Source organism: Gymnoscopelus microlampas, assembly GCF_963454915.1.
Source record: "Gymnoscopelus microlampas genome assembly, chromosome: 13".
NCBI lineage: Eukaryota > Metazoa > Chordata > Actinopteri > Myctophiformes > Myctophidae > Gymnoscopelus > Gymnoscopelus microlampas.
Window position 1 is genome coordinate 22697795 of NC_139950.1, and position 25200 is coordinate 22722994.

Sequence of the window (25200 nt, forward strand, 5' to 3'; positions counted from 1 at the left end):
CGACTTCTTCAGGGAAAAAGTGTCACAGGTGGAGCACAAGTTCCTTAGCCATCTTGACCCAACGCAATTTAAATGCTGATTTGCACTTTTACTGCAAGCTGACTTCATGTTACATTGGGCGACATAATCCAAGTATGGTAAAAAAAAACATTGAATCCATGGCCATGGAAAGTAGGCCTATGTATATTGAGTAAAACAAATCTGTGTGGAGTGCAGGAAATAGGAATTAGCGGTTTGAATTGATTATAGTGGCAATTACATTTCAGCAAACCAACAACGAAAAAAAACATAAGAGTGTGCCTTGGCATTGTATGGGATGGGTGGTATGGCATTGGGTCTGCTTTACTTACACCATCTTGTGGTGGCCTAATAGTCCTGCTATGGCCCAGGCTTAATCTGATATGGGAATGCCCCACTGTCAAGTATAACTCAAGAGGGAATGCTCCAATTCCTGTACGATTTGTGGTTTAGCACTAGCGCTACTCTTGATTACAATGACAGGTCCCGTGGCCTTACACGACATGTATAGTATATACAAGCACTGTTTTGACTGTGTAGAACACAAACATACTGATGAAAAGTATCTAATTACATAGTACAGTAAATGACTACCAAAGGTCAGTCTACCCTGCAAGTTTTTTTTTCTTTTAAGTTTACTGTAACATTTCCCCCAGTGAGCAGTAAGTAAAATCTAATTTAATCAAATCTATCGCTTGTATATAAACATTCCATTCCACCAGTCTAAGTGTGAAAGTTGAAACTGTGTATGAGCAACTCAGGTTTTAGAAATGTTCAGTGAAATTCTTGCCATTAGTTGACCAAGTCTTCAATCATATTTGGCCAAGCTCCCCATTGAGGAGGGGGGGGGGGGGAAACAACACAGAAGACAGAGTTTGGGTTTGTGGATTTAATGGGTGTGTGAATTCATTTAAAGGAACTGATATGCACATACAAAAATACCCTCTCGATACAATTTAGAAACAAACATTTAAATGACCTGCTTTGTTAAGTGTTTCTGAACCTGCAAAGGAAAAAAAAGAGGAAAACAAGTGGTGTGGATTTCAATCATCATTCATAAAGGAAAACAAAAAAAATACCTACCTGCTATGAATGCTATAAAAAAATATCACAATACAAATATGCAAATTAAATAATGTGATAAGACACCCCCTCCCCCCCTCCCTCGACTGATGAATAATAAGCCTTTTTTTTGTAAAAACAATGCATTCTTTCTGTACATGTAGTCGGGGGAATATCATAGCCAGATCAATAAGAGCTTCCTTGTATCCCAGTTTTCTAGCCATTTCCAAGAGAAGGGCACATACAGTGACGGGCACATAATATGGATTGCACAGTGTTGAGGCTAGTGTAAATAGCACACCCATACACCAAACCTTGAGATCCTTATGGGATGTCACTGTGCCACCGGTGTGCCCTTCTCCTAAAAAAAGGAAAAAGAAGGAATTTTCCTTCTTTGGGACCCAAGGCAGGAGACGTTGTCTATGAGGGTCTCCTACCCACCCCGTCCCCCATGTCCTCAGGAGATGCGTTTTAAGAGCCTCCATAGGAGGCGCAGAGGGTTAACACCCCCAAAAAAATTAAGGGAGTTCACTCTGTAGTCTGTACAACAATCACACAGAAGCAACCATACACACACACCTCTCATCAAAAGCTGATCACCATTTTCACAAAGCACCACAAATCCATGGAAAATATATGCATGGATATGGATGACCTCACAACCAGGCGCTGACTACAACATAACACACTATAGTACCTGTCAAATCCAGGCTGAGACACTGTCTATCAAGAATTATCAAAAAAAGGAAGGTAAAAGGATGGACTTTCTGGGCCAACATTTTAAGCTTCGCTCACCAACAGCTGCCGGTGAAAAAGGAATTCTAATATAATACAAATAAAAATATTGGTGCTTCATTTAAACCTCAAATAGCACCAGAAGGCTACCATGATTTGGACTGTGTCAGGCATTTTGTCATGCACAGTATAGTGTAATTAAATGCGTTTCAAATAACTTCCGGGGACTCCGACCTACCACTAAATGCTTTGTTCTGTGGACAATCCCACATATCACACCAAAGTAGGCTAAAGCAAATAATTTGCAAATACTAATCAGATCAGGTCTGATAGCTGCAGAAAAGCCTGTCAAAGTATAAATAAACCTCAAGTCACAATGATGTGTGTGAACACGTGGACTTCCTAGCAAGGTTACGATCACTGAAGCAGCACTGGACAGATGAGATTACAGCAAAGGATATCAAACAAACCGCTAGGTTTTTTTCTAAAGTTAAACGTCCACAATAAAAGCCATCGTGTACCTGCCGTAACAAGCGCCTGTGCACTGCTGCGTCCTGGAAAACATCTAGGTACTAGTAGTTTGTCATAGAAGAGTCAGGATTGTGATGTCAGCCCATATCCAAGCCAAACCCAAGTCAATCCTCCCTGGAACTGTATTCAAACTTATACAGTCAATTACAAAAAAGAAACAAATATTCTGGGCGGGAGAGATTTTCTTTTCTTCCCGACAAGCAGTAGAGAAAAAAATGATATTTTTTTTTAAACCTTTTTTTCCATTTTCTTTTTTTCCATAATAAAACCAACTATAGATCAGTCAAAAGACTAAACTGCCGTGTTTTTTTAAGTTTTTTTCTTTAAAGACAAAAACATTTATGTACATGAACATTTACTGTACAGGTTGGGGAGAGACAAAAGCTCCACCGTGGTCCGTGTGTGTACGTCGCGAGGAGAAAGGGATCAACGTATAAAGGCCGTTTTCAAAAACATCAACAGAAAAGCGAAAAGGAGGGAGTAATGCGGGGGCGCTTTTTCATCCAAATGAATGAAAAGAGTGAATCAAACAGCTGAGTGACCACGGTCAGCTTAATAACCACCACTCACTTTCATATCAAAGACAAATGGTGTCGACTCGGGGACGAACGCCCTCTGGCTTTGCGAGTGAGATACAGAGGGAAGTTGCTGGGAAGAGGTAACCTGTTGGTGGGAAGGGACCAGTTTGACAGATTTAACTGTAACCATGAGAGAAACAGAGAGAGACCCGACATCCATTGGCTGCTTCAAAATAAAACTCTTACACCGGATTGAACACGCTTACTCCGCACCTTCCTGATAATCTTCTCAACCGGCGTCACTCCGCCCCCCATGAATCTCTCCATTCATTCATCCAAGTCTAGTAGCTGTGTCCTGCTGTGTTCAGGCTATGTGGATTCGGGCCTTCTCCGTCTCTTTCAGCCTCTTTGCCTGCTCCTCCAGCGATGGGGAGTGGGGTCGTTTGGAGGTGGCTCCGTTGATGGGGTCTGACAACCGGCTCACTAGGGTGGGGATTGAACTGCCTACTGGGTGGGGCACGTGTTTGGACACCACTTGCTCTGCACAGAGAGCGAGAGGAGAGGGGTTAAAAAAGTGAGATAGAAACAGGTCTGGTTAAGCAGCACTTGGATTGCTTCAGTTAACCAGGAATGATTTCACAAATGGTGGTCAAGTAAGCATACAATAGATTCAACAACAAAACAAATATCACCTTTCTCCATAAAAAGACACTCACTTGAGCCAATGACGGGAATGGACATTCCTTTCTCTTCAGTGGCAGGAGGGAGTTGGGTTGTTTTCTGAGGGAGTTGGGTTGTTTTCGGAGGGAGTTGGGTTGTTTTCGGAGAGTCCTCAAACACAGGAGGCTTCGGAGGAGTGATGCTGCATGAAAGAGTAAGCCAATAAAAAGGACAAGCATTTGAAAAGTCGTCGGGAACATTAGAGCCTATGTGTAGTATGCAACTGCTACGCCATTGGGCGCCCCCATTCATTTCTAAATAATGTCTCTACTCTCATTTCAAAATGCTTCCCCTCCCCTAATGTCTCTGCTCTGGTGGAAACTTCACACTGATGTAATTTTTCCTCAGAACACTTTCAATTCCATTGATTAGAGTTTTTGGTGATCTCACTTGTGGCGGTTGAGGGCCAGCTTGATGGAGTTCTTCACCACACGACAGCTGTTGTTGGCTGGGAGGGGTGAGGACGCATCTGGCAGCTCCATACTGGGAAGTCTCTGGGAGAATGAAAGTGATCAAATTAACAAGCCATGCATATGCGAACTTTGTGTTATCTTAATGTAGTTTGAACAAAATGTAGTTAAGATAAAAAGCAAACAAACCATCACATCACATATCAATTAAAAAAACAAACCTATCACAGTTCTAAAATCATAGTCATCAAGGCCAATGAGAAAATCATAGTTACCAAGGCCAACGAGAGAAAACTCACCTGTGTTCTTGACGTTTCGATGGTTGGAATGGTCTTAGCCTTTGATGCCAAAAGACTTGTCTAATTGGACAGAGAGAGAACATACTGAATTAGTTTGATCAACATCACCAGACAGTATGATTTAGGTCTGACCCAAATACCTTTTTACAAGCTTCAGATATTCTGTGCACTTTCTAAACACATATCTAAATACTTTTTCTAAATAGATTAAGCAACAAAAACAAACCAAGATGCTTTCCTGTGAGACTGATATATTTGGCTTTTTGTCTTGAGAGCCAATCATGTGTATATGTTACAGTTCATGTGGGAAACCAGTTCATGTGGGAAAAGCAGAACGAGACGCGATTATTTTTCTGCACGGTAAACGGGGGCCGGGCCGCAGTCGAGTCTCTTTGAGACTAGGCCCTCGAGGAAAACAAGAGGTAAAATACACTGGGGCAGATATTAGCGTAAGCTTGCCAAACATGACTGGTTTCCCACTTGAACTTTAACACTTATATATAATTATGTGACATGGCAGTACATGGCGGCAAGTATCTATAAATTAAGCATGTGAACATTGAAATTATGTTTAGATATCAACCTGTCAAGTGAATATCAGGATATCTGAATAGTCTGGGTCTATTGGCCGTAAACTAACTTTGTACTGGCCTGTAGTCTACAGGTTGAAACTTAATTAGATTGCACTGCTCGCCACACCAGATCCCCAATTGTGATGCACTAGTATCAGTTGACCAGGTGTCAATGGATACTTCAACCTAGTTGAGTCAACGTGTAGAGGTTTTTCTGTGACTATGTGTTAAATTCGTCTTTGAGAGTGAAGACAGCAAGACACCTACATTCTGGACTCCGTCTCCTTGGGCGAGAGTGTCGGAGCCTGGTGGTAATGGTTCTTTGAACGCAGAGTCGTCATTGGGCACAGCCTGCAGCCAAACAAGAAAACAAAACTTAGAAAGTGAAAGCAAAGCTCATCACCATGTTAACTGTGAGAATAAACACATTTAAACGTATGCCTCAAATCTGTTCTGAAAACCAACATTCTTTCAACAAAACACGTTCCCTGGCAATTCTGTGGTTTACTGTACAATATGGGTTAGTGTAAATTTGTCAATGAATCTGAAAAATGAATTCTGACCCAAATTTTCATGTAGTCTCGATACGAACATGACATTTCATTGGCCATTAAAAAAAACACCATTAAATCTTCATAACTTTTCCCCGCTTTGGGAAAACAAATCTAAATTCAATGCCCTTTTCATGTAATGATTGCAGGAGCATGCTGTGCGGTTTTGGCCATTGGCAAACCCTCCCCCAACCTCAGCATCTTTGTTCTTCTTAGCGAGGTCTTCTTGTGTAGGTGAATGTGGTCTCTTGGTAGAGGCTCCATTAATGGGGTCCTCAAGGCCATTGGGTGAGGGCTCCTCTTTGGGGCTGCTGGCAGCGCTGGGCTTTTCACTCTCACTGACTGGTGGAGGGCTTGTGCTGCTGGCTGGTGTTGCCGTTGACTCTACAGAAAGAAGGGGAATGGAGGGAGGAAAACAAGGGAGCAACAAGGTAAATAAGAATCATGGTGAATGGGACCGACAACATGAAATGGACCCCTTGACAGGAAATGATGAAAATAAACTTCTCATCCATTTAATACTTTCAGGAGGAGACTTACTTGTGCCAAGGACAGGGATGGACATGCCCTGGTCTTTAGCAGCCGGTGAGACGTTAGATTCTGGCAAACTGTCATCAAACAACGGCTTGGGAGGGATGCCGCTGCACAACACAGAATCATAATATTGCAGATTAACTCACTGAAATAACAGTTTTATTTAGATTTAGGAAATATAGTATTTCATGCAGTTTTCCTTTCTTTTTATCTAGCCCCTACGTATGCACTTGACTGCATGCTTGTTTGTGAGTGTTATGTATACGCAAAAAGAAATAGGCCTCAGGTTTTGGTGTCCTCACTTTGTCTTGAGAGACTAAAATTACATAAACAAAAAAGTGTGTCCTGGTGGGTTTTGATACCTGTCTTCAGTGTCTGATGTGGGCTTGGGGGGCTTGCTGGTGGGGATGGGTGACGGGGAGCTAAAGGGGGTTCCTGAGTCTGTGTCTCTGGAGCTGTCCAGATGGCTGTTGTCCAGGGAAAGTCGCTTGGATCCGCTCCCTCCGTTAGAACTACGGTTCAACTCCACTATGCTCTGAAGTGAAGGAAGACAAAATGACCAATTCACATAATTCAGAATATTTGGAAGATAAATTAACAAAGATTCCTTCATCATGTTAATTCACTTCAATGGCATGGGGGGGAGGATTGCATTGTCTCACCCTCTTTTTCTTCTGAACTAGCTCAGGAGGAAGATACTGGTGGAGCTGCTTCTTCTTCACGTGCGTTGCCTCGATCTTCATCCCGTCCTTCAGCATGTTGATGTTGTTGGCTTGTCTGTACACTGCAAGGACCCACAGGATTTACAGTCATTTTCTATTTACAGTGACTATTGTGTCACCTCCCACAAAATGAAACACAACACAAGAACAGACAGAAATAAAAGCAGGACAAACCTGTATCTGTAAAGGACTGGATATCGTATGTCAGGTCGATGTTCACACTCTCCGCATTCTCCACCTTCTTGAAGATGATGCCGATGAACCACATGGACACAAAGTCGCTCCTGTTGGGGTGACACACCTTTTACTTAACATCCATTTGGGGATTTTCTTTTGCTCTTTTGAGTACATGTTAACCACTTAAAGTAAACCCTCTATACATTTAGTAAACTCATACTTAGTTGACAAGAGGTCGGGTCTATATCCCGGGGGAAAAAAAAGTCTGCACACTGTTCTCAAGCTCCAAGAAACTCACTTTTTATTTTTGCAACGTTTCGACCTTCTAGGTCTTCATCAGGCAAATATAAATACATTTTTGCCTGATGAAGACCTAGAAGGTCGAAACGTTGCAAAAATAAAAAGTGAGTTTCTTGGAGCTTGAGAACAGTGTGCGGACTTTCTTCTTTTTTTCCCCTTGATTCTTCCCTTGATGTCCAGCACCTAGCCTAAATGCAGGCGTGGGATGTGCACACAATCTTCTCTTTGAACGGGTCTATATCCCCCCACCACCAAATTCCTTTGCCAACAATAGCTGGTCGACAAGCTCTCAATGCATTGCAATGTTCACCCCAGAATAGGTATATTAGGTTTGAAGTGGATAATGGTCCAATCTGACTCACTCATTGCGGTTCTCCTTGGACCCAGGGAAGGACTGTGGGTTGACGTGAGCCAGAGTGATGTACTCATTCCTCTCCAGGTTCCCCACCAGGACACGGATCTTGGATTCGACCAGACCGATCCTGCGAGGAATTAATCAGGGTTCGTTAAGAACTCGCTTCCATAATATAATCATTAGGTTCCATCTCTGAAGTGTTAGAGGTATTGAGCAGCAACGTTTTGTAGAGTTGTAGAGAAGGATGTTTGTGTTATTCAGTTAAACCACTTTGTGTTCCCGTTCTTATATATTACTTGTATATCTTTTCTTAAAGGAGAATTCCGGTCATTTTAAGTGTTATGTTTGATGTGTGTCAAATCACTTACCAACGTAGGAATGAAAATCGCGTAACTCCACAGAGCCCCGTATCGACCCCCACCGTTGTCATTATAGGAGGATATAGGATAGCCCAAATTCGCCTATTTTAACCAATGCAAAGTCTGTTTTTTTGCTTCTAGTACTCATTGTTGAGTCCCATGATAATGTAACAGGCGCTAAAACTCCCGACAAGCTAACGGCTAATAACAAACGAGCTAACGCTGGGGCTGCTTATCTCTCTGCATGGCAGCCCCAGGTTGCCAGGTCGGGAGAGAAACCAGCAACCAGCATTAGCTCGTTCTGTTATTAGCCGTTAGCTTGTCGGGAGTTTTAGCGCCTGTTACATTATCATGGGACTCAACAATGAGTACTAGAAGCAAAAAAACAGACTTTGCATTGGTTAAAATAGGCGAATTTGGGCTATCCTATATCCTCCTATAATGACAACGGTGGGGGTCGATAGGGGGCTCTGTGGAGTTATGCGATTTTCATTCCTACGTTGGTAAGTGATTTGACACACATCAAACATAACACTTAAAATGACAGGAATTCTCCTTTAAATATCCTTTGAATAGAAAGTTGGGCATGTATGAACCCCAGACTTGACCAGCCCTATTTTATACATCATTGTAAGACGGTGTGACGCAAAAATAGCCAATCTACAAGCTCACATGCATGTTGTGACAGCTGGGCAACATTGTTGCCCAGCCAATTCCTTAAATGAACAGAGAAAGGTGACCCGTTGAGGTGAAATGAGGTAGGAAAGAGGCTGACTCCCATAATAGTGTGCCGTGTCACTTTGTATGACAAATAGCATTATATAATTCAGACATGCAACACTTACCATTCTAGGTGGTTTTCTTCTGTGGATGCACTGGCAGTCAGAACAATGTAATGCCTATAACAACGAGAACGGCAAATAAAATAAACATAAGGAGAAGCAAACTATTCAAATATACATAACATGCCAGCTGTGCTACAGTTACGTAAAGACTGCAGTGTTTCCCTTATATGCACCTAGCAGTAGGAGCCAAAATACTGTTTGTTTGTTTTTTTACAAGGAGAGAATAGAGGGTTCCAAACATTATTTTGCACTACAGATGCTTCATATCCAGGTCATTTCATATGCCTGTGAGTAAAGCATATAAACGGGGAACCTTGAGCTTATCTGAAAATGTCAGCACAACAATTATAACAAGCACCGGGTATATATAAACAGTGACACAAGCAATGCTGATCACGGACATCGGATTATCATTCGCTGAAGGGAAAACAGTCTTGACTCCTGCAACTTCACGTATCGTACAGTAACTTGCAAAGGCACATTGCAATTATATCTGAGTAGTGTTCAGTAGTACTAGGCCTACTGTAGTACGTCAGACATAACAAAGCGGTGTTTTTAAAAAAAAAATCTGCATCCAGCATCACATTTACAGTATAATAACAGGTGTATGGTAAACCCTACTGGTGGAAACTGGTATTGCAATATCTGTATATATAATCATTTCGATATCGGTCAACAATTGGAAGATCTATCTTGATACAAAGATAGTAGGTATTCCACATGCACCGATTGATGTATTCTTCCTGAGGCAGAGATTAATATGCACAACGGCCGGCGAGATGCGAGAGAGCTGTCCATCTCAAAGACAACTGACAGATTCCCTCACAACTAATAACATGTTTTTCAAATCACATGCTTGAATTCTCAGATGAACAGTTTAGAAGACTGTCTGATCAAAAGAAGAGAGAGAAACAATGACCGTGGTGTTGATGAGGAGGTCAGTTGGGTAAAGGTAAGAAACACAAAGAAATGCATACTTGTATTTTTGAAAAAAGTTGGGTGGCTCAAACAGCTTGGACCATTCTGTTTTCCCCTGAAGGATCTCATCTGTGACGCTGAGACCTGTCAGGAAGAAATTATGAAGTAGAATTATTATTACAGGAATACACTGACATTATGACAAAGCTTTCTGTGAAGGTGGCCACTGTGCTATTTTGAGCTAGCCTTAGCAAGCTAACTCCCAATTTTCTCATTGCATGTTTGACAGATCAAAGAGCTTAATATATCAAACAGTCTATATTACTCTTAAGGATGTTGCCATGGTTTCCGTCTGTGTTTTTCTGTGTGTGCCTCTCTCTCACACACACTGCCATACCGTATTTGAACTCCTCGCTCATGATGGTCCGTGTTGATGTGGAGACGTTGTAGGTGGAGTTCTGTTGGGGGTAGGCTGGTGTAATGATGGGCATCAGGTGGTATCTGTCAGCTGGGTTAACCTAAAGAAAGTGCAGAGGCAATGTTGTTGGCAAAACAAGTTACAAGACACACAGCAGAAAGGTTTCAACAACATAAGCTGCTGCTTTGCATAAAACTCACTTTCCCACCTTACGGGCTGCATAAGCCACACATAAAACATTTCTCACATGTAGACAGACAAACTCCAAAAGGATCACCAAACTACTTCACTCCCAGATATGACAATACACATCTTCCTGCTCATGCATGACCATGGCATACACATTGTGCATGTGCAAAGTAATATTAATCCAACATAGTCTTGATACTCACTCTGGGGTCCCACACAGGTAAATTCAGGTTACTGTCTTCCGGCTGTTTCAAAAGCACAGGATTCGGCCATTCCCTGCATAAAAGAGAGTAAGCAAGTAGCCATGTGGCCCATAGGTATGCAATGTGGCCCGTAGCCAATCCCCTGTATCTGTAGCGTGAGGCAGCTTGGTGTGCAAGTACACCCCCTGAACATGATGCCATTATGTCACAGGGGGGACTTGCTCCAAATCTAACCCTTGATGGCAGACACTCTTAACCATAAGGCCACTGAACCGCATAAAGAGAGCATAGCACAAAAACAAAACAAGAAATATGGAGCCAGTTGGACCAGAGGTTTGCGAGATTAGCGCCAGACACACACAGACTGACCCTCTTATAAAAAAAGCTAGCTGCCTACAAAGCAAGGCCATAAAAAAGGAGCAAAAACACAGATTTAACGTCGTCCTAAGCAGATAGATAAACAATGGATGGATCACAAAAGAATAACAAAAACAGGCACTAAACCCAACATTACACTAGGTAAAACTACTAACTGATGAGAACATATAGGCAAACATGTCACAGGTCTCCTCACCATTTGGAGAACACCAGGAAGAACTTGTGAACCAGTGTGGCAGCTACAGCATTGGGATACAGCTGGCAGGTCCTGGCCACCAGCATGGCCCATGACACTCCACCCAGAAAACCCAGCATGTTGGAGTATATCCCACGACCTTCAGGCAGACAACATATTTGACAATATCACTTTGTGACAAAATATTCTTTATACATGTCACAGCAAGGACATCCGCAACATTACAACATTACTTGGAAATATGACACGTTGAAAAAAATAGACACGGGTTAGCTCTGTAATGTCAACAGAAGAAGGAAATTATGGTTGGCACTACGCTATTACAGACACTGTGCAGGAGCTCAAACATTGAGATACCAAAGGATCCTTAAGTGCACTCACGTTTTGCCCATAGTTTGATTGCTCTCAGGGTCAGCCTGAAGTTCTCCTTGTTCGGGACCAGGTACAAGATCTCATCAGTGACTCGACAGCCTGTGTTATTGGAGGGGATGGAAGGTGACATTGGGCCTTGTGAGCACCACAATAATCTTCATCTTACACAATTTCTTACAGAGAGTGAGGGGGACACTTTCAGCTGACCAAACACAACCAGTGCAGTTTTGCTTGAAAACTTTTCATTCCCATTCAAGCAGATCTTGATTTTGTGTGATAAATATATTTGATTAATCAAACTTAATTTCTTATTGACAAAATGTTTGCAGAGATAAAATTCTGTGATCACAGTCAGATCAAAGTGCAATGCTGTTTTTTGTTTTTCAAAAATCCAAATCTGATCCACTTGGATAGGGATTAAAAGTGAACTCTTTGGGCACTGAGATGGGCAGAGTATGGGTGTGCCTAGTACCCACTGAGAATTGTGCAGTAATGGGGCTTTCTGAGCTATTATGGTAAACATTCGTTATGTTTCAGCCCGGGCCCATCTGTAAGATCGAGGCTGATCAAGACATATTTTAATTGATCAACATCCCTATTTTGGCCATGTCATTATAGGCAAAGATTTCAGAAAGTTCTCTGAAAATAGGTGTTAAGCAGCAAAAAGGTCAAAACATGTTGCAATGTCTTGTAAATCAGCCATTTTTGAAAAAATAAGTTTTTAAATGGGACTTAAGTGGTTAAGTTGGAACCTTTGTACATTGCACTCAGATGTAATTAACAGAAATTGGCCACAAATTGCAGCAGTGAGACAGAAACATGTTTACCCTTTAGCAGCAGCTAACATTGTCCTATTTTTTCCAACCATAGCATGTTCTCTGATCATACTCCAAAATCAAATCATTCAGTTTAGAGTGCAGTGCTGACAGTCTGAAAGCTGCAGTGCTTTCACCAAAACAAGGGCAGAGCTAAAGGTTTAACTGTTTAATAGACTAGTCTAAAATTAGGGGAAGTTAGGGAACACAAAAAGAAACGGTCTGAAATCAATTTCAAAATGCTTCATAATATTAAAATCGTAAAAAAAAAAGTAAAAGTAAAAAAAAGGAAAGTAGAAAAGTTGTGCATTTTGCAACCATGCGTCATGATAATCCTACAAAGAAAATGCATGCAAAGAAAACCTGATTTGGCAAAATGCTTTAATTTCAGAAAATGTAAAACAAATTAATGTGTTTCTTACATGGAATCCCCACCCCCCCCAATTTACCCACAATACAATGCTGAAGACGGTAGTTCTGCTAAATTAACTCAAAACAAGACAGCTTGACACAAGTTGACGAGGGGCTGCAAATGCTGTGGGTCAAAACCATGTCTCATGACAGAATAAAAGCCATTTCTTAATTGGAAAAATACTTTAAACCACTAGTATTTTAGGAAACTATAATTAGCGGCAGCGATGTTTAATACACTAGCTGCGCACATCCCTAATCGGGACATCCCTAAATAGCACTTTCAGAGCATAGTGTTTTCAGACCTACGTATATGGAGAGCTTGTTAGCAGCAAGAGGCTGAAAACAGGACCTCACAGATTCAACTGACAGATGACTAGAACCAATATTCTCTGCACTACAGGTATGCAAGACAAATTATAAATATGTATTCATTATACATTTTATTTATCCCAAAGGAAATTCCATATGCAAGTATGAAATCACCAAACTTACCCTTTGTGTAAAATCAATTCTAATGTCCCCTCTTGAGAGGCAATTTCCCACTCACCCCTAAAAAACAACAATAACAGTTATAATGTACCATTGAGGCTGCGAATACAGCGAATATCCAGGTTTCTCAGAATGGAGTCTCCCCTCAGGTCCAGGTTGTCTGGTATGGACTGCAGGGCCAGCCTGGCAAACAACAGGTCAATCTGTTCACAGACAGAAAGGGGGCCATGGACACAAATTACTCATCTAGCACTTTTTATGCTAAGACACAGAAGCAACAAGCACAGGGGACTGGAAATGGATAAAACGTGAGTCTCAGTGATGAATAACATTAAGACGAGGTTGTTAACATTTACAAAAGAAAAACATTAGGCTCTAAAAAAGAATTCTTGCTAGTAATTTATATGTCTTCTTACCTCTATTCTGTCAAATTTGAATTTGATCACTGGTACAAAAGCATCCTCCACAGCCTGAAAATATATAAATATGTTGCATTACATTAATATTCAGGTTAAAAAAAAATGTTGATGTATATTTGCCTTGCACAGATATATTTATTTTCTTGTATGTCGTCATCTTTTGGATTTATGTTTTTCTTTTTTTTACTATGTATTTTTCAATGTTATTATGTTATTTTCAAAAGGCAGACAATGTACATAGTCCAATAACCTCGTTGACATTTGTGAAACCACACAGTGCAACCCTCAGTGATTAGCACCCATCAGGGGATCGATTTACTGGAGATAAATATTCTGTGACTACTTGAAAAAGGTATAAGAAAATTGAAAAATTCCTGGCATAGTTTGCAATTATTTTCTTATTTCATTGGCACCGAATGAGTTAATAGAAACAGTAAATATGTATCTAATTACCAGTTTCCTGGCATGATTAGCCCATTGACTGCCAAACCTTTCCCATAGTATGACTATTACCATGGTTTGTTGGATTTCTTTAGGAAGCCAATGGATTACTTTCACAGTACAGTATGAACATCAACTTGCAGTTGTAAGTTATGTTAATAAACGTTGTTATCACTGCGAAATGTTATCACTGCAATTTCAAAACTCTAACCAAAAATCCTAGTCTATGGAGAAATTCAAATGTTTAGCCAACATTCATTCATTTAAGTCAAATTCTGTAAGATTTCTTGGCCAATTGTGTTTAAACTTCCGTCATTAAACATCATAAATCTACAGAAATGTTGCCATTATGGGCCTTGCATCACAGAAAGTAACTAAACTAAACTCAGACTGAAACATAATTGCAAACATAACTAAAAATATATATACATGTGGTTAATAGTGCAACTGTAGATGGTGTCCCTTTGATTTTGTGGCCTACGGGTCATGCAGTCTACAGTTAGCTTGTTTCTTGCCAACTTTAATGCCTACGGCCATTGTTACAATAGAAGACTCACCCTAAGGTCTTTGATCTCTTCATGTAGTTTTAACTTCTCAAAAAAGGCCTGGAAAAAGTCACATCTTTCTACATGGCGAGGGGCCACACACAAGGCATCAATATCAGCTCCTACAGAGAGCAAACAAATAATGTTAAATCAACTTCTGCATCACAGAATTCACACATTACCTTTCTAACTTTGCATCAGGCACATTTGCTACGGGTTCACTAAGCAATCAAACAAGGTCAAGCCATGTCAGATATAAGGACACAAATACCTTTTGTGTGCACTCCAAGACGATAAGAACCAAATGTGAATATCTTTCCCCCCACATTCGTTATCGCAGAGGGTGGGAGGTTCTATGGAGGAGAGAAGAACGTTGCAATGTCAGCAAGGCACTATTCTGAATGGCATAAGTAAGCTTACTTTTGATAGTTTTACCTTGAATAATGGCATATTGTATCACACCATATTGCTTTCACTTTACTAATAACAAGCCCCTACCTTTGATTCACTCATCTCTGCAATCCACTCTTTGACAAAGTTATTCAATTTCCCAAGAACAGCCAGCCTGAAAATGAGAAGCAATTGTCATCATGTGGTTATCTACATAACAGGACAGAAATACAAATAAAATAAGAAAGCAATAAATATACAGGACACTGCCTTGACGACAGTGGGAGGGAGAAACAAGTTACAGAATTACATCAAAATAGTTAAATACTAAAAAAGCATGCAATGGGGAGAACAACACCTTTGATACAATGTAAAATGATGGCACAAAGCTTGAGATAGTAAGTAACTATACATTCACTAAACAATTACAGTTTAATCTAGGATGGCATACAGTATGACTTGATCCAATACAGATATCCAAAAGCAAACAAGTTAGTTTAAAAAAATGATCCCATCCATTGATCCTCACCTATGGTTCAGTTCGTCTTCATCTTCAAACACTCCAAACGGTTTCATAGCATCACTGAGCTTCTTGGTGTACTGGTTGTCTATTTCCCGAGGGGGTGCATGGCTGATGGCAGAGGTGATGCCATAATGTTTCTGAGGCTGCTGCCCACCAGGCATGGTACTGTCAAGGACCATGGGTTAAGAAAAGCAGAAAAGCATGGATCATTAGTACCAGCAGAGGTGACGTGCTGTCTCTGTACAGGTCTGACCTGAACAGATTTCTCCTGTACTACAGGAGAAACCAACCCACCAGTCAACAGTCTTGGAGGAATGTTGTTTTGCTCATTTTCCATTGTAATCATGCATACTACATGTTGTTAGAATCCATTTGTAAAATCAACATTAACACACACCAAGCAACACTTAGCTCAAGCTATTAATTCGCACTGCCTGCTCCAGGTGCTGGGGTTAGTGGATTTAATGAGTATAAAAGTCAAATAGTTTGAAAGAGAAAGCTGCAATTTGAAAGAACAGTTCGAAAGCAACGAGACAAAATACCGGATCCCTCAAACAATTTAGTATCTAAAGGACAAAGTATCCGTGATAATAGTACCAGCATGAGACGTAAACATTGATTTGTTTTGGCAGAATGGCGGTTGTTTTGTTTGAAAACAGACTTTGATTTAGTAGCGTTAGGTTAGCTGAGCGGCTACAAACATGTTGGCTAATGAAGTGTACGCTAGCAGACGCAGTTGCCAGGTTTTGAGAGAGAAATAAGCAGCATGGTTTATGAAAACAAGCCCAAAAGAAGCGACCTAGGCCAAGTGCACTTTAAACCTACAGTCTATGCTTTAAACCTTTATACATCGGCTATTTGAAAATAGCAGATCTACAAGCTCAGGACGCCTCACATCGCGATGCGTTGTGAGCTTGTAGATCTGCTTGTAAATCTTAAGAGGGGGAAAATGTGGGATATTTTTTTAACATTTTAACACAAATCTGGTACGAGGGTCCCTGGCACAAATTATAATTACAGGTGGGGGTCCTTGGACATATACACATTCATTCATTGGGGGGGACCACTGGTTTAAACAATAATAAAAAAACGTGAAAGCAAGTCCAAAATGAGCATAAACACTTTAGAAAAAAGCCCAAAAAAAACGCAACCACCAATATTTACAAGCGACTTTACAGAAAGACAAACCCAAATTCGCTTATAATAAGCGGACATGGCAACACTGTAGCAGACGTTAGCCATTGTGCTACGGAAGAAGTGGCTATAAGCTAAACTAGCTGGTAACTTTGCAATTCGCTAAAGAAGTCAACTCATACTCCGCACGTTTACAAAGGACAGCAGAAGAAGACTGTATTATTTGTGGTACTGGTAACATTAAAGTTACACTTTTAGAGAGGCAATAATGGACGCTACTTGTTGCTAAAACAGTTAGCAAGTGATAGTTAGGGCCTTGTTGTGATAGTTAGCCACCGTTAGCTTGTTGTTAGCCTATTCTTTTGGAGTCCTCCTCTCTCAAACACATCTTCAAAATCTTCTTTCGAATGTGAAATGTACACGACTCACCTTGACATTTCTTTCATGACAGTCCAAAGAGCTTTGTTCTCCCGTTTTATTTACCCCAACAGCGAACCTGTACAACAACTTGTAAACTCAGCCAGTGGATTGCAGCCTCGACCTAATTTATAACAATGGTCTACTTTCCTTCCCGTAAGGTAGAATGTAAGCACATCCCATAGCCTGAAGGGACTGGCTGTAGGTCGCGCTGTGATTGGCTAGTTGGTTGTCAGGGCAAGCGAGGCAACAGATGTTTACGTCACTGGTTTAATATTTTGCTAGAATAATGATCAAATTAATTATGATTACTAATTTTTCCTGTTTGTTGTTTGGGTTTGTATAGTTTTTTATTGTATGTCTTGAAACAAGAAAACAACTTCTACTCCACTACAATTATTTGACAACTTTAGTTAGTTTGCAGATATAAATTATGATATTATAAAACATACATTAACCACTTTAGCCCTATTTTATACATAGGCTATTTGAAAATAGCTGATCAACAAGCTCACAACGTGTCGCATTGCGGTGTTGTGAGCTTGTAGATCTGCTCATTTCAAACATTTTAATACTTTTACTTTTGGTACTTCAAGTATATTTTTATGCCCATACTTTTGTACTTTTACTTAAGTGACATTTTGAACACAGGCCTTTTACTTGTAACAGAGTATTTCTACATTGTGGTATTGCTACTTTTACGTAAGTAAAATATCTGATATCTTCTTCCACCACTGGTATTTGTATTGTGAATTTTTTGTACTTCCATGTACTGATGTTCTCATGTCTTACTAAATAAAGTACATCAATCAATCAAAACTGGTGATGGGCTGGCTGGGCGGCTAAAAAAAAGACCACAGGTCTGGTGGGCCTGACCTTATTTTTAACTCTGTGAGCCTGACACTGGCAGTGTCTCAGAAATGGAATCCTCATGAGCGCCTGAGGATTCTTTACAGTAAAATCCTGGCACCATGCCTCAATACAATTCAAAGGAGCTTTATTGGCATGAGAAAACATATGTTTACATTGCCAAAGTAAGTGTCAAAATATAATAAAATCAGTTGAACATGGGGAAAGTATGCAGTTGCTCAGCATTGTGTAAACAGAGCTACAGGTATGTCACATTGCGTTTGCGTCCTTACATGTTATATGTACAGGGTATAAAAGCTTTTTGAGACAAATAGCAGCAATCTTTTGCAGTCACTTTGGGACAAATAGGGTCAAAACTATCTAAATAGTATACAAAAAAAGCCTCAGATTTAAAATGCGTTTAAGGTAGCAGCTCTGTATATGTGCAGACAGTGCAGTAGGTCTACACCCATTGAGTGTCCCGAGTAGACCTGAGTGTCCCGAGTAGACCTATAGAGGTCTGCTCGGGACGAGTCTACTCGGGACTAACCTTGCGTCACCAGACTTTCCACCTCGGAGGAACTCGGGACACTCAATGGTTAGTAGTCCTTGCCTCAGGACGCCGCCTACAGGACGTACACGGAACAACTGGTCAACGATCGTTTCAACCTATGTTTCAACCGTGTCAAAACTGAGCGGCTGAGCCTGACATTGAATAAACTGTGGTCAGGGTCAGATTGAAGAGGTCATTTTCCAGGTGGACTGTATTGGCTCTGTCCAGGAAGATAGCAAAGTGGAAACCATGGGAAGCACTGATTGAGGAACCCCGGCGCGGCCCTCCCAACCAATGGAAACGGCCCATCTAAATGCCCATCCTCTTTATTGTAATGAATATTTTATTTCTGTTAATGTCTGTGAGATCCATCATGGATCTCACACACATGGATCATCCATGCCCCACTTTTAAATGTACACATTTAAAAATAAATCAAAAGTACAATATAGATTTGGAGGGGCTAAAACGTTCTATAACTCTTTATTTATTTATTACGGGGCCAGAGCTCAGCTCTGGACCTGTTTTATTATTGGCAGTATTCTGTCACTTCTTCTTCTTCGACAAGACAGCTTGTGTACCTAAGGACCCAGAAAGAGATGAAGGCGCAGGCTGCCATATGGATGATACTCCTGTTAACTACAACAACCCTGCTGCTGTGGACTCAGCACCCAAGCCTGAGGAGAAGAGAGCCTCTGTACCTAAGGGACCTGAAAAAGCTGGGAGCACCACTTTCACTTTCTTTGGTGAAACCAACCTTTGTCCCAGATGCAACAAGAAAGTATATTTTGCTGAGAAGGTGACGTCACTGGGCAAGAACTGGCATCGGCCCTGTCTCCACTGTGAAAAGTGCAGGAAGACCCTGGCTCCTGGCAGCCACGCAGAGCATTGTGGCCAGCCATACTGCCACAAGCCATGCTACGCTGATATGTTTGGGCCCCAAGTGGTGAACACTTGACGTGGGCAGCTACATCTATGAACAGGGAGCCCAGTGCCATGACCCAGCCTTCAGCCCTATATGCCTAGATGGGCATATTGTTCTGGTTGTCAAGAACCGCCGTTCTGACCGATATGGCCATATATGGGCAATTTGGCATATAATGATAAAATCAAAGATCTCCATACATGGGCATGAAGGGGACAAGGACAGACATATAGATATATCCATAAGTATGGGCATTAAAGGGATACAGGCAGACATACCGATGCAAAGAACTCCATATATGGGCAATTGGGCATAAAAGGGACACAGACAGATTTGGTACTCTGACAACAACGTGTACAACGGGTACTGCATATCCGGGCTCGCTTCCCGAATCGGCCGGTGTGCCCGGTCTATTCATAATAATCTCATCCACTACTCGCTGATCTACTGAAACACAGCCATCTGTCTGGCACAAATATGGAGTTCCACAATGATGTCATCAGTTTGAACCCCCACCTACAACCACACAGGTTTTACCATGAGAGCTGCAATCTAACTATTAAAGAAAAAAAACATAAATAACTAGAAAATGTGCTCCACGGAGCACAAGTCTCCGCCAGCAGACTTGTGTTCTTCCAGAGAATGTAGCAATCTTTGCTGTGTCATGTTGTCAGCATTTGTGGCTCGTCTTTGTTTTTTGTTATTTAGGGATTCAAGTGGTCTTTCTGCTGTCACTATGAGCTTGTAGATCTGCTTTTTTTTTTTTCATTGTGAAAATTTGTGCAAATCTTTGTGCAAATATATATGTTTTTTAAAGCATATATTGCATTTTAAACTAAAATCTTTGCTTCTGGGGATTCAACAAATGTCTTCTAAATCCCAACATTTTTTTGAAAAAATGTATGTTGCTATAATATCAGTGGTTCTCAAACTTTTTTCATGTCAAAGACCCCCGAAATGATATGTATTTGGCCGCGGACCCCCATCGGTGGTCATGAAATTATTGGCTTAGGAATGCGACAAAAACTAAAACATCAATTCAAGTCTCCATAGGGTGACTAATCGATAGGAAAAAAAGAGTCATTAAGGAGTTGAACTATCCCTCTAACCTAAATGCAATAGGCAGGACACCGCAGGGACTTGAACCCCATCCTAGTGAACCAGGAGTACCATACCAGTGTCTTTTTTTTTTTTGAACACTTTGTTTTTATTTTTATTTTTATACCAGTGTCTTTTACCTTTACATTTACAGGTTTCAACAAATCACACATTAACCCTTTAATACCGGCAGTGGTGGAAAAAGAACTCACATTCTTTACTTAAGTAAAAGTATCAATACTGCAATGTAGAAATACTCTGTTACAAGTAAAAGTCCGGAATTAAAAATGTACTTGAGTAAAAGTACAAAAGTATTGGTATCAAGACATACTTAATGTACGAAAAGAATGTACTCATTTTGCAGAATGTCACGTTTCACAAGTTTTCAATTGTATAAAATGTATACAAATCTTTTGAAAATAGCCGATCAACAAGTTCACAATGCGACACATTGTGAGCTTGTAGATCGGCTATTTTCAAATGGCCGCAATGTATATAGGGTTGAAGTGGGTAATCAAAATCTACAAAGTAACTAGTAACTAAAGTTTTCAAATAAATGTAGTTGAGTAAAAGCATAATATGTTCCTCTGAGATGTAATGTAATAGAAGTACAAGTACTGAAAATTGGAAATACTCCAGTAAAGTAAAAGTACCTCAAAATTCTACTTAAGTACAGTACTTTAGTAAATGTACTCAGTTACTTTACACCACTGAAGACCGGAAACGTATCTGTGTCATTTTCAGACTTCTTTGGCTATTCAAAAAATAACAGATCTACAAGAGCTTGTAGATCTGCTATTCTTTTTGAAAAACCATCAAAATGTGTGGAAATCTTTAAATATATATATTTGTAAGCGAACATTTGTACAATGTTTTGTTCCAGGGACCGCCCCAAAAGCAAAGATTTGAGTTATAAATGTTCACTTTTAGTTTTTCCAGATAGAGTAGATTGTGTCCGGGTCAGTGGCGCCGGACTATTCAGTCCAGCCAAAAAGTATAATTATTTATTTTTAATAAATAATAAAAATCAGTCCAGTCCCCCCGCACCTCGCAACCACCGCGAGCGTGAGGCGAACCGAATTAACCGAAATAACCGCATTATCCCCCCCAAAAATCAACAAACCCACCCGAAATAACCGCAAAATGCGCGTATGTGTCCCTGACGGGTTCCCCCACGTCATATTCCGTTCCGGCGCCCCTGGTCCGGGTAGCTCAGTCGGTAGAGCTCTCGGTTCGATCCCGGGCACCCTCAACTCAGCACATGAGTAGCACGGCTTGGGTGCGATAAGTCGTGCGGTAAGTACTGGGAGCTGAGGTTACGCGGCTGATACCGACAATAAGCCACCTCCCGACCTACTTTAGATACATTAACATACATGAATATAGCCATATAATATCAAACAGTAACCTGACTAGCCAGATGAGGGCGGTATTGAGTCATCAATTCAATACACACCCTGATCTGGAATCTCTCAGGGAGTTACGCTGCCCAGTCGCTGCGTATTCGAACCAATCAGCGGCTGCCAGGGGCGGGATAATCCAATCACCTGCCTAGTAGCTTGAAAAAAAAGAAAAACCGTCTGTCATCGATTCTGCTTACGGAGTCTCAGATGGAAGTAGCCTGTGAAACAAAGTTATGTCGCAAGCTTCTTCCATTTGACGGTGTCAGGTTAATCAAACAGGGGTTTATCACTGCAATTTCAATTCATATATTTTAGTTCTCGTCCTTATTTGTTAGAATCTAGAGCAGTAAATTAATGGTATGCCAATTGGTAATGTTCCATTACTTTTTAAACGTATACAGGGAATACTAAACTGATGCTTAAAGGTTCTATAACATTCATTTTCACTTTTTTTATTTTTCATTTTTTTTGGGGGTTTTATAACCTCAATTACACCCAAAAAATCTGAACTTTGAACATTCAGTGGATTTTCTGTGGTCTCTGGTTTTCTGAATAACTAGGCTGAAAAGTAATCTGAGCTTGGCCCTTGGGCAGTGAAGTCACACGCCATTAAAGGAGACATCCGGTCATTTTAAGTGTTATGTTTGATGTGTGTCAAATCACTTACCAACGTAGGAATGAAAATCGCGTGACTCCACAGATCCCCCTATCGACCCCCACCGTTGGCATTATAGGAGTATATAGGATAGCAGCAATTCGCCTATTTTAACAAATGTAAAGTCTGTTTTTTTCTCCTAGTACTCATTGTGGAGTCCCATGATAACGTAACAGGCGCTAAAACTCCGAGAAGCTAACGGCTAATAACAGAACGAGCTAATGCTGGGGCTGCTTATCTCTCTGCATGGCAGCCCCAGGTTGCCAGGTCGGGAGAGAAACCAGCAACCAGCATTAGCTCGTTCTGTTATTAGCCGTTAGCTTGTCGGGAGTTTTAGCGCCTGTTACGTTATCATGGGACTCCACAATGAGTACTAGGAGAAAAAAACAGACTTTACATTTGTTAAAATAGGCGAATTGCTGCTATCCTATATACTCCTAAAATGCCAACGGTGGGGGTCGATAGGGGGATCTGTGGAGTCACGCGATTTTCATTTCTACGTTGGTAAGTGATTTGACACACATCAAACATAACACTTAAAATGACCGGATGTCTCCTTTAATCCCGCCTCTCCTCCTCGCCCCTCCCCTCCCTTATCCTTTCCTTTGGGGGCGGAGCAGAGGCGATGATTGACAGGCAAAATCCCTCAACAGCGACACCCGCAGGCAAAGATTTCTTTTTTCATTGCAGTTGAAAAGGCTTTAGAAATGTGAGAGAAAAACACCTGCCATGGATCACTGGAGTGGATGTTTTTGTTAAAACTTTTTATACACGTTTGAAGGACCATTGATAAAGACTTTTAATGTGTGGTAAAACTGAATGTCATGAAACCTTTAACTTAAAAAAATATACATCGCGAATCAAATCACAATCTCGGTCAGAAAAATCACAATTAGATTTTTTCTCAAAATCGTTCAGCCCTACTATACACTAGTGATGCGTGGGTCTGGTTTTCTTTCGTAACCCGCCCGCCTGCCACCAGAGCCCAACCCGCCCAGCAAACAATATATAAATCATCGACCAGGCCACTCCCGCAAAAACAAAAGTAGCCTACCGACCGGCTTTTCAATGCACTAGCAACGTCAAGTCCGTCCATTCAATCGCTTTTGAGAGGGAGGAAGAGAAAGAGAAAGAGAGAGAGAGAGAGAGAGAGAGAGAGAGAGAGAGAGGGGTAGGGAGAGAGAGAAACGGCAGCGAACCAAGTGACCAAATTTGACTGGGAGACAGTCATCTAACACATCGGTTCTCAAAGTGGGGTCCCCAGGGGTACTTGAGGGGGTTCCAGGGGGTCCACAGCAAAATGTGTTAATATAGCGTCACAATCATTTTAACCTTTTATACTTTGGCTATTCAAAAATAGCAGAATGTTCACGATTTTTTGAAAAATCGTGAACATTTGTGCAAACCTTGATTTGAAAAAGTTTGAGAACCACTGATCTAACATTTTTTCATGTCAAATGAAATTAGGGAATCATAGCAAAATAATGATATATTGGTTAATAAGATTGAGTGAATAGTTTTGAAACTAGAGCTTATAGAACTGAAGTCAAGTTAAAAGTCTTCAGCAGAGAAAAGACCAGTTGAATGGATCTCATTCAGAGATAGTATACTAACAGAGAGAGTGCTATAGTTCTCCACACAACGGTGTCTAACCGAGAGAATCACAGCTGAAATATTATATATTATCGGAGCTATTATCGGGATGAAGTCATAATTCAAGCAATCGGGTGGCATATCAACAATTGGGAAAGGAAAAACATACTCTGGCGAGACAACATGAAACATATATTCCAACCTAGAAGGAAACAGATATCGAGTTATATTACAACATAGAAGCAAACAGATATCACTTTATATTACAACCTAGAAGCAAACAGATCATGACTCTTCTCAACACCGACGTGGCTCTTGAAGCAGACCGGGTACTCACCACCCATCTCTTGAAGCAGAGGCAGGTTCACACGCACCCATCTCTTCCAAAACAAGTCAGCAAGATACTGCACTTGCTTCCCCCTTCGGCGTGCACATAGGAGTATAATAAAATTGACATGGGTGAGTTCCACTCCAACGACTGTTCCAGAATGACCCACAACGTTGCAATCTGGTCCGTGCAGGATCTATTCTTAAGGAAACCGGCTTGATGGCCTTGAGGTGTGGTTAACACCATCTTTCAACCCAACTAAAAGCACTCTGTTGAAGGTCTTCCCTGGTATAGACAGCAGTGTTGTTTCCCTGTAGTTGAAACAGGAAGCTAGATCTCCTTTCTTCGGGAGCTTGATGAGGCAACCCTCCTTCCACTCTGATAGAACTTCCTCTCTCTCCCAGATGTCTCAAAATAGAGGGTATAGCGTTCCAAAGCTTGTCTCATCATCAGCTGACTGTTCTGTTTGCTTCCGAGTACTCTACTTGGGCTTTTGCTTTTCCGGACCGTCTGTGACTGTTGTTCCTAGCTGCCTTCCTCTTTTTCTTCTCCTCTAGCCTTTTCAGGGTCTCTGCTGTCATCCATTCCTTGTGGCTATGCTTTGTCACAGCCCCTGTAGCCTGGCCGAACAGGGCCTGTGTTGTGTCTTGTGTACTCTTGTCTGTGTCCGTCACAGGGCCTGTAGGTTGGGGAATTGGGGTGCAATCAGGTGCATTGGGAACAGTGGCCAGGTGCTCCCAATGCACCTGATTGCACCCAATTCCCCAACCTACAGGCCCTGTGGGGGACACAGACAAGAGTACACAAGACACAACACAGGCCCTGCA

The 25200-nt window shown here is 41.1% G+C and overlaps 1 protein-coding gene across 1 annotated transcript; it reads right to left on the bottom strand.

Annotated features, from left to right (window-relative positions):
- Positions 1 to 898: 898 nt before the first annotated feature.
- LOC311059223 (poly(A) polymerase gamma-like) lies at positions 899 to 17121 on the bottom strand. Its single transcript, XM_084076940.1, has 24 exons — positions 16982 to 17121; positions 15425 to 15583; positions 15004 to 15070; positions 14777 to 14858; positions 14518 to 14627; positions 13517 to 13570; positions 13192 to 13303; positions 11392 to 11481; positions 11011 to 11149; positions 10437 to 10509; positions 10024 to 10144; positions 9686 to 9770; positions 8709 to 8762; positions 7512 to 7631; positions 6847 to 6956; positions 6613 to 6734; positions 6313 to 6485; positions 5957 to 6057; positions 5610 to 5800; positions 5133 to 5216; positions 4294 to 4353; positions 3975 to 4078; positions 3581 to 3726; positions 899 to 3404 (listed from the first exon to the last, which is right to left on the bottom strand). Exons 1-24 carry the CDS (start codon positions 16996 to 16998, stop codon positions 3229 to 3231), a joined length of 2550 nt encoding a protein of 849 aa, XP_083933066.1. The 5' UTR covers positions 16999 to 17121; the 3' UTR covers positions 899 to 3228.
- Positions 17122 to 25200: the final 8079 nt, after the last annotated feature.